Consider the following 10,876-nt stretch of genomic DNA (forward strand, 5'->3'; position numbering starts at 1 on the left):
TATGTATACATGGTCGTGTCGTCAGTGCGATACGTATTATCACGTAACCGAACTTCGAATTGTCAACACGGTGGCAGCACATGAGACAAAATACCTTTTTAATTTTAATATTCGCTTGCATTTATACGATCCAACGTACATGTTTACCGATCCTCATTTGTATTCTTGATCACAATTGGCCAACTTATCATGTTATTAATGGACAAATGATAAACGGATAAAATATGTGCGTGTTACATATTCTCAGTTGCCAAAACAGGGATGAAACTTGAATTAATTAAATACAGATAGATAGACTGATTAGATTATTTTTAAATTACCCGGATGTAATATTTCCATTAAATAACCTGATAAATATTTACGGTCGGTGCTCTAAAGTTTGGAAAAGCGATGAAACAAAAATACAAAATGGGATTCGCTGAATCATTTTCAAATTTAAACATCATACTCAAATTTAAATATCATTCGGAATTTTAAATCATTTCTCAAATTTGGAAGAGAATTTATAACTCCGGTGAAGAAAAGAATGCAAAATATGACTTGGAGGATTTGTCGGTAAGACAGTAAGCTTGATATCTCCACTCACTGAATCCCCCGTCTAGCAATATGTTCATCTATGACCGAGTTATAATTTCATCGTTCATTGTAAACGCGCCGTGAAGTTGGGTAAAGTGTCAACAAGCTCGGCCGACGTCAGTTTGTTTTCGTCAGCCGTCAATATTATGCCTGAGGACGTTAAACGTTTAGAAGAAACGGACTTTTTCAACCGTCTCAAGTGAAAGTCGGGGCAATTACGACCGTGTCTTAACGATGTCACTCAGAAACTAATCATACCGAAAAGTAATTAACCTCCAAAGGTAAACGAACCCTTGTACGCTCATAACTAAAAAAAAAATCAAACAAACAAGAAACGCGTAACAAACACAACCAACAATGTTCGTATACCTGAGTAAGAAAATAGCTATACCGAACAACTTCCGATTGAACTGCATGGCCTGGAACCAGCAACAAGGCTTTATCGCCGTGGGTGGCGAAGATGGCCTCCTGAAGGTCCTGAGGGTAGATTCAAGCACCGGAGGCCCGACATCGTCCACCTCGAAGAACTTGGGCTTGGCGGCGGCGAGCAATCTGAGCATGAACCAGACGCTTGAAGGCCACAACGGTCATGTCCAGGTCGTGATATGGAACGAGGAGCACCAGAAGTTGACGTCGAGTGACCAGCACGGCGTAATAATAGTCTGGATGCTGTACAAGGGTTCGTGGTACGAGGAGATGATAAATAACCGCAACAAGTCGGTGGTAAAGGGAATGGCGTGGAGCTCGGACGGTCAGAAGATCTGCATCGTTTACGAGGATGGAGCCGTGATCGTCGGATCCGTCGACGGCAATCGAATCTGGGGCAAGGAATTGAAAAACACGCTCTTGACGGGAGTCCAATGGTCTCCCGACGGAAAGCTGCTGCTCTTTAGCGTGAAGAACGGTGAAGTCCACCTCTACGACAACCAGGGTATATTCCTGATGAAGCTTAACATGGTTCCGCTGAGTGTCACCAAGCCGCAAAGTGTCGTGGCGCTGGACTGGTACGACGGAAAAAACGGCCTCGTCGCGACTGACGCGCCCTCTCTGATCGTCTGCTACCAAAGTGGGAAGATTCAGCTGATGCGAGGCGAGAACGACGACCGACCGGCACTCCTTGACACTGGAATGACCGTCGCTTGGTGCTGTTGGAACCACTGTGGCTCGCTCTTCGCCGTCGCCGGAATGATGCCGACGCTAGTCGGTGGGGAGACCAGGGAGTCGAATTTCGTCCAATTTTACACGCCATTTGGCGAGCTAGTCAGGACGCTGAAGGTACCAGGAAGAGAAGTAACCTCCTGCGCTTGGGAGGGCGGCTCGCTGAGACTCGCGCTCTCGGTCGACTCGCACATCTACTTCGCGAACATCAGACCGGACTACAAGTGGACCTACTTTGGGGGGACCGTGGTATTTTCCAGCGAGAAGCTGACCCGGGACGGGATATGTGTCACCTTCTGGAACGCCGAAGGAAATTTGACGTACACTAAACACGTCAGGGCTTTGATATCGGTCGCGTCGTTCGGTGAGCACTGCGTACTTGCCGTGAAGAACGACTCCGGGCAGGTGAGCGAGCCCTACGCGCTTCTGGTCTGCAATACGATCGCTACTCCGATCGACGTCAAGCACCTGCATACGGAGCCGTTGTGGGTGGCGATGACCGGAAACGTAGTGATAGTTGCTTCACGGGACAATTTTACGCTCTGGAGTTTCAGGATGCCCAGAAACTCGGCGTTGAATTCTGGGCGGACCAGAAGAGATCGAACTTATCACATCGACGACACTCCTACGGGGGTTACGGAGGTCATTCAGGATCTGGACAGAGACAGAGCTTTCGAAGCTCCGCTGAACACGAAGCCGACTCTGGACCCAATCTGCTGTATGGTTGCGACGGAGAAAGTTTTGCTTCTAGGAAGAGAATCGGGGATGATTCAGCGGTACTCGCTGCCCCAGGTAACGCTGACAAACCGATACGCAACTGCCTCGAAGCCCTGCAAGCTCGCCGTGAATTCCAACTCCACGAGAGCTTCGATCATTGATACAGTCGGGATCCTAACGATGCTGGATCTAGAGCCAGCTAAAAATAGTACCGGTGACGAGGAAGACGTTAGAAAGTTCGAGCGCAAGGATGTCTGGGCGATGTGCTGGGCTCAGGATAACCCCTCGCTGCTTGCTATCATGGAGAAGACCAGAATGTACGTTTTAAGGGGACTTGATCCCGAGGAGCCAATATCCTGCTCGGGGTACATATGCAGCTTCCAGGATTTGGAGATACGCTGCGTTCTCTTGGACGAGCTAATGCAGAAGCCTGAAGAAACGCGACGCGAATTAATCGTTGATTTGGAAGTCAAGTCGCTGCGTGACACCAGGGAACTACTTTCCAAGGTCGGTCTCAAGGAGGCGAACAGCTTCATTCAGGACAATCCGCACCCCAGACTCTGGCGCCTTCTCGCCGAATCAGCGCTAAAGTATTTGGACCTCGAGACGGCTGAGAACGCGATGGTGCGCTGCGCCGATTACCTTGGAATTCAATTCATAAAAAGACTACGAAACGTGCACAATGACCAGCTGAAGAAGGCGGAAGTCGCCGCGTTCCTGGGGGACTATGACAACGCGGAGAAGCTTTACCTGGACTTGGACCGCAGGGATTTAGCGATAACTTTGCGTCAGAAGTTGGGTGATTATTTCCGCGTGATCCAGTTAATGAAGATGGGAATCGGTGGGTCGGACAAGCAGATGGAGCACGCATTCAACAAGATCGGCGACTTCTTTGCCGAGAGACAGAACTGGGAGAGCGCAAGGGAGTATTACGAGAAGGGCAGCAACACGGAGAGGCTCATCCAGTGCTACTACAAGCTCGAAGAGTACCACCAACTCGCTGGAACGATAGAGCAGCTACCGGACAAAAGTCCGCTGCTCAAAACCGTCGGCAAGATGCTCGCGTCGGTCGGAATGTGCCCTCAGGCTGTCCTGGCGTACGTAAAGTACGGAGATGTTAAGCTGGCCGTGGACACCTGTGTGCGTTTGAACCACTGGGACCAGGCGGTGGAGTTGGCCAAGACGTACAAAATGGCACAGATAGGTGAGCTGCTGAACAAGTATGCGAGCCATCTTCTGGGCAATGGAAAAATGCTACAGGCTGTGGAACTGTACCGGAAGGCGAACCACCATCTGGAGGCGGCAAAGCTGCTATTCGCGCTTGCTGAGGAGCAGGCGAAGCTCAGAACGAATCCAGTGAGGACGAAGAAGATCTACGTGTTGGCCGCTCTCCTCGTCGAAGACCACTTGAAAGGCGCACCGGCGGCGAAGGCGGGCCGAAGTAACGTTGTCATGGGACTCACAGAGAGCAACGAGGACACCAAGGTCATTGAGAGGGCCTGGCGAGGCGCCGAAGCCTTCCACTTTCTGCTCCTGGCCCACAGGCAGCTTTACGACGGACAGCCAGACGCCGCAATGAAGACCTCGTTGCGGCTCAGAGAGTACGAGGACGTCATTGACGCGGAAGACATTTACTGCCTCCTGGCGCTCTCGAGCTGCATTAATCGCGCCTTCGCCGCGTGTTCGAAGGCCTTCATAAGGCTCGAGGCTATGGAAAAGATCGGCCACACGAAGAGGGAGGATTACGAGGAACTCGCGTTGGCCATTTTCACTAAGTACAGTCCAAAAGACTCGCGGAACGCCAAGTCGGAGTGCGTCAATTGCGAGACTCTCGTTCCTGACTGGTGCGTCGCTTGTCCAAACTGCGCGACGAGATTTCCAGGTTGCGTTATATCTGGAAAACCTCTGATGGATCTCGCCAATGCCTGGGTCTGCAGCGTGTGCCGGCATCATGCCGCCACTGAACGCGACATCATCAATGTCAACGCTTGCCCGCTTTGTCACAGTGTTATTACTTATATGTAGAGCGTAGTACGTTATTTGATCGCGACTTATTGCGTAGTCTTAGGTTTATATTCAATCTTGCCATTGAGGAGGTTTGTTGGCCAAAAATTGATGATTTTCACCAAATTTGTAACGAGATAGTCGCACATTGAGTATTGGTCGGGTTATTTCATTCGTATGCTGCAAAGATCTTTAAGGAGAGCTTCCGATGACATTACCAAGTTCGCAATCTTCAATAGAGTTCAATTCAAACATGCGCATGAGTCTATTTGATTTAGGCCCTTAAAAACCACGAATAATCATTTAATAACCGCGAAAATGTTTCTGGTAACGCATGTTTTGGTCTTTGTTCGGTTCTAGACTACTTACTCTTATTTATTTTGAGTAAGAGATGTCGGGCTGTCACATAGACTTGTTTTAGGATTCTTGGCATCCATACGAAGAATGCCTAGGATCGTTTTTATTTTATTATGGCCCCAAATCTGAAAGACAAAATTAATACCCACACTTTACACTTTCTCTTCAGTTTCTTTTTTATTTCCATGAAACCAAGTATTCATAACTTCTTCCTATTTTTCGTCGTATTCCATGAACTATACGAAGAATACCTAACATTGGTAAATTTTTTTCGAATCCTATTTCCAGAACATGAGTTTTAATTTGTTTTTTCAGATTTGAGGGCATGAAAAAGTAGAAGCGAATTTGTGAATTCTTTTATGGGTGCTAGGCATCCTAAAAAAATCAATGTGACAGTTCAAAATCTTGATAAGAAAAATAAAAAAATAAAAATTAGAGCGAGAAGTATGGAACCTATCAAAGACCAGAATACGTATCACCAAAAACATTTTTTCGGTTTCGAGATGGTTGTTCGTGGTTTTTGAGGTCCAAAACAAGTAGCCCAATGGGCATTTAGCTCTATTGAAAAATACCCGATTTAGGATTTGATAGGATAGGACTTAGCAATTGCATTGGAGGCTTTGCTTAAAACTATGAAGATAGAAAATAATGGGCTTATGTGAACCAAGCTTGGATATCATTGGTACGTTTCGAGTCGCTTTAAAGTTGTAAACAATCTAATGGGTAGATTCATTCGATTTTACTTCTATGTTAAACAGCTCACTTTATTCAGGGGACTTTGTTCCGCAAAATTACTCAAACAGATTTTCTTTCTTTACAAAAATGTGCATATTGACATCGGCCGAAAGAGTTATTATTAAAGAACAAGTTTTTGATTATAGCTTTCTTGAGAGATTCAATTGATTCTGTTATACTGATGATTTATACCCTTCGACGATACAAAGTTGAAGTTGATAACGCTACGATAACGGATCATTGAGAAATATTAGTTGTAAAATGCGTTTCAGATAATTATGTTGCCAGATATCAATTCTTCTGAAAAACTCACCGTTGCATTAGAATTCAATTCTTGTACATCTGATTTTTCTGTGATATATCCGAATATACAGTTAGCTAAAAGTAAAGCGTTATAACTTTTAAGTTGCAATAACTTGAGAAACAGAAATTTATTAGTTCCGGAATCTAATCAAAAAATAATGAGGCCTACAATTCACTCGGACATAGTTATTTAGCTCATTTACAAAGCAATGATAAATTGGGACTCGCGCATATCAACGGTTTTCAATATGCTCTCAACTTAATCATATGTGTACTAAAAGCCTTAGAAATGGGTAAATCAAATGAGTTGGATTCATTTTTTTGAAACAGCTATTCGTTAAGAAATCATTTCAAGTAGAAGACTGATTAAAAACTTAACTACAAATCTTATATGTTGGAATTATGAAGTGAATTTGTAACAAAACAAAAAGAGCTATCTTAACGTGACAAATTATCTGAAATTTGTTCCTCAGTACATTTGTAGCAAAACCGATTCTTGGGTCTCGGCTTCTGATAAGTTATATTATATATCGAGACGGACAATTAATTTTTCTTGACGTAGTTAGGAGCAATACGAACAGATCTGAATTTTGTACAAAACGAAGTATTTTTCACAGTGATCTGAAATCAATGAAACATACTTCAATATTTTCCGTTTTCGAAAATTCATTTCGGAGCTATGAATCTTTTCGTTTCAATTTCTTTTCATACGTTCATTGTAGAGACTTCGAAATTTTTTTCAATAGAACAATTCTTTTCAGTTATCTGGACTATAAAAAACCTGAAACTTTAGTATTATAATAACTGTTAATGAATCGTTTTGTAATATGGTTAGTGATTATAATTATTATCATTTTTTTGAATAGGTACTATATAAGTAGTTAGTAAATTATGTACAACATATTGTATAGGGAAAAAGAGTGTTTTAGTACAAAGAGAATTCGTTCCGTCCAATCAGTACTAACTAACAAATTGTTTATTATACATTTAATGTTCACACATATAGGTATATATATACATATATGTGTATATATTGTATATGCATTTTACATGTATACACGATTAAAAATAAATTAACGATTATGCATTTTTCATGATTATCTAATGGAAATGTTGGCTGCCTGTATTATGTATTATATATTGTATATAATAATCATTCTAATATTTTTAGCTGGACTTCAGTTCCAATTCCCGTGTTAAAAAATTCTGCAACATCGCACTTTACTCCAGAATAAGATATCACGTTGATCTTTCGAAAATTTTTTTGTACATATTTATCTCTGCGATTCCCGTTAAGAGTCGCGAGCTCATTCACAAAACTGTTATTATTTCAAAGCAAACAAGTTTAAGTAACAGGTTCTCAATAAGAAAACAATTGTGATGAGAACATGTATTTGTAAAATGGAAAACAAAACTAGCTACAAAACTGTACCATCCCCTGCAATGAGCAAAATGTTTCGTTAGTTTTCCAAGAAAAATAATTCCGTAACTTGTTACTAAAACTTTGCGTGAATTTGGAATTAAAAATGTTTCAAGGTATTTTGCGATATCGGTAATTCATGCTTTGGCTCAAAAGTTTTTACTTTCTGAGAATTATCAGCATAGGTATACAAAATTGAAAATGACGACTGAAATTGAAATGGGACACTGGTCATATCAAATCGCAGCTTCAAACTACGAACAGATAAGATTGAAATAACGGATTAGTTGCAATTTCGCAATCTGCGAATGAAATAGCATATTGTGTAACGAGAAGGCAAACTCGGTCTTCTCGAGTAAGTTTTCAATAAATATACATACGAGCCGAAGGGAAATATTGCAAATACGCAAGGCAAAAGATCATCGCCTCCTTGTTGCACATGATTCTTTATATCACAAGACTATGTCACGCGTTTTTTCACGAAGCATGAAATTGAGGTTAGGGTCGCGCAATGTCAGATTTCTTTGCGACGGCACGTACGCGCAGTACAGAAATTACCACTTTGAATTTCTAGAAGCTGAAAATGAATTTTTTCTATACTCGGCGCATGCGCATTCACAGATGCACTTTACCGTCGCAGAAACGGCTATTTTGGGTTCCCAAAACTAGTTTAAAAACATGCGTAAAACATGCTCGCGTTATATAAAATGTCTTTGATGATACATTTGGAGATGTTTCGCAAGCTTGAATTAGCTGCACTAATTAATTTCGAACGTCGAACAATTTTACGAAGAGAGGCCGAAGGAATAGTCAAATAACTTATTCATACAAGTGGATGTGTGGGATATAAACTGTATGAATAAAATGGTTACCGCTGATTGAAAATGCGATTTTTTCAACACAGCAATTCATGACGTATTGTACGAAACCCCAACAGTGAATTTGTAGAATCATGCCATTTCTTTATTTCTACGTCTAAAGAAAATGTGTCGGAGTGACTTTGTTCAGAACTGTGCATAGAATGAGCCTGTTGATCTCTTTTTCGCGTTTGAGATACGTGTACTTCGATATTTGAAGATATTTACGTCAACGTCGATATCGCCCAGGGCACCCCCTTAATACATTCAAGAAATTTTTATCCAGGTAGAATCTCGAAGCTATTTTCGAATGATGTTAATGCGATGGATAAAATACTATCAAGGGCGTTCATAAAGATGCTTCAGATTTTTACCATCATGATTGGATCGCTATGGTATTTATTGTAAACAACTGGATGATCATTCCGGTGATGATTGCAGGGGGTATTTTCTATTTCATTATAATTTACTACATCAAAACTGGGTAGAGTCTAAGGAGACTAGACGGCATCGGTAAGTGATAGTTGAGGAACCAGTATGTCGCGAAAACTGCAGACTCGCGATTTTACTCCTTTCGCTGCGTTGCAGATTCAGGATTTTGATCCGTTGCTGCTCCCTGGGTAACTAATTTGATTCTATGAATCCTCGTATACCTATACGACAGCGGGGGATTACAGATTATCTTTGTGTACGACTTTCGGATAGCGGAAGTGCCATTATTCTACAAAATTTCTTTCCAGATACACTTAAAATTGTGCCAACTCCTAAACACCCAACACCATTACTCGCAGTAATAAATGTATACGTTCCTATCCCGTTAACTGCATGAATAAACAAATATTAGTTTTCGTGACATACAATTGTCTACCGTGTCTCGCCGATTTATTGTCTATGTTCATTTACTTATCGTTAGCCTAAGGTTACTGGACAGCCCACGATTTATTCCAAACGCCCTGAGAAGGATTCTATCGCCCTCCACTTCCATATTTCCTGTCTTCCCTGGCAGATTCGGTTCCTACGTGTTATTGAAGTGTTTTTCAGTGAATCCTAAAGTCAGTGATCCCAGATTGACATTCCAGGAATACACTTAAATTTCACTTAAGCCTTCGGTGAAGTTATAAAATTTTTCCACAGCGATTTTACCTAAATTACACTCGGAAAATCCACCGTGGTATCACCAATATATCACTCATTTCATCTATTGGCGATTTTCAAATTATGAGTTCCAGACTTACGAATTTGACTAAAAAAGGAGTTTGACGGGTCTCATTGCCAGGTATATTGAAAGAAACCCTTGCCAAATACTTGGCTAACCGCATTTTGTTGAAAAAGCCTTTGCTTCGGAGAAAATTAAAAAAAAATCCCTTTCCGCACAACATACATGTACCTTTGAGTTTGACACTTGTAACCTGGCGAACAAGAGAGCGTGGTGCAGCAGGTAAGGTTGGCAATTGTCATACTGGCGGCCCGGGTTTAAAGCACAGCTTTTTAAGAAAATTTTATTCTCAATTATCAATAAAGAGTAATTAAAAATAAACGTATACTTTCTATGTTGTGTAGTAAATTTTTGTTTCAGTGATTCTCCGCTGGAACCTTGGTATGCTTTTTACGTAATTACAGTGACAATACAGTGTGAAAAATTCTCAACTGCACGGTGAAACATAATTGTAATCGAAGTGTAATCTCAGTGTCACATCAGTACCATTTCACTGAGACGGAATCCGCCAGAGTCGTTCTTTCATTATCATTACAGAAAGCAATTAGCGGTCATCATTAAGGTGGAATTGAAGTGCACGTGGTCAGAGTTTGACATGATTTAATAATGTATCATCAGTGTCGATGATTAATATCGCAATCCTCATTTGAGCCTAGGTACCTAATACTTGAAAAATTATATCCTGCCAAGTACCGAAACAATTGTCCTTCTAGAAAAGATGTCAGCATTTATTTCATGCGTACAGTGTCGGTATTCGAACCTCGAGATTCTAAATGAATAAAAGTAGTGTAGGCACGTATGCATACTTCTCTTTCTTTAATTATTGAACCGGGCAAGAAACGTATATATCGACGGCGATATGCAGAAATTTAATGTGTCCGCTAAGTGGATTCGAGACTCTTGGGATGATGTTTTGATATCACTAAACGAAAAGTTAGGTCCGACTTCACGATGTGTACGGACAGGGAAGTCGTGCTTGGCGTTGTTCCTGACTTTACGGCAAAAATCGGCGATAAGTTTTTCATTATAAGGTTACCGTGGTACTTGTCGGCTTTTTTTTACATTTCAGACGTTTCTTTAACCATATTTAACCATACACCAATAGGCAGGGGTGATTCGTTATTTTTATACCACAGCTGGAGTCTTAGCTACGCTCCTGAACTAGCCCGTTGTGTTTTCGGATTAATTAAGAAATCGGGCAGAGCTCATTTTCACTTTATGGCAGTCGTAATTGGTTGGTGGTCACATAAGTTTGTCGCTGTGCGGCAACCCAATATTTGGTCGTGAAAAGAAATTCGTCCTGGATAAGGCATTGTCCTGAATAAATTTCGTAAGATAGTAAATTTCCTTCTCTCGATCAATATACTTTGTTTTATCCGTAATCACGTAACTGGCAGTTATCAGCAATTAACATATTTTCAAAATATAGTGTTTTTTTTCTAATTTCTAATCCGCCTTGGGCAAACATTTTGGTGAGTGGAAAAATCGGACGGTTGTGTGATCATTGTGTGATTCACTAGATTAGAAGAAGAA

At 41.5% G+C, this 10,876-nt stretch overlaps 1 protein-coding gene across 1 annotated transcript; it reads left to right on the forward strand.

Moving 5' to 3' along the window:
* The first annotated feature begins 663 nt into the window (after positions 1–663).
* LOC124182659 (WD repeat-containing protein 35) lies at positions 664–4,769 on the forward strand. The gene has a single exon (XM_046570195.1). The coding sequence runs from the start codon at positions 934–936 to the stop codon at positions 4,474–4,476; it is 3,543 nt and encodes a 1,180-aa protein (XP_046426151.1). The 5' UTR covers positions 664–933; the 3' UTR covers positions 4,477–4,769.
* Positions 4,770–10,876: the final 6,107 nt, after the last annotated feature.

This window comes from Neodiprion fabricii, chromosome 5 (assembly GCF_021155785.1).
Source record: "Neodiprion fabricii isolate iyNeoFabr1 chromosome 5, iyNeoFabr1.1, whole genome shotgun sequence".
Lineage (NCBI taxonomy): Eukaryota > Metazoa > Arthropoda > Insecta > Hymenoptera > Diprionidae > Neodiprion > Neodiprion fabricii.

What these genes read in the sequence shown, in the direction of transcription:
- LOC124182659 (XM_046570195.1), top strand. Translation starts at nt 934, where the DNA reads ATGTTCGTATACCTGAGTAAGAAAATAGCTATACCGAACAACTTCCGA.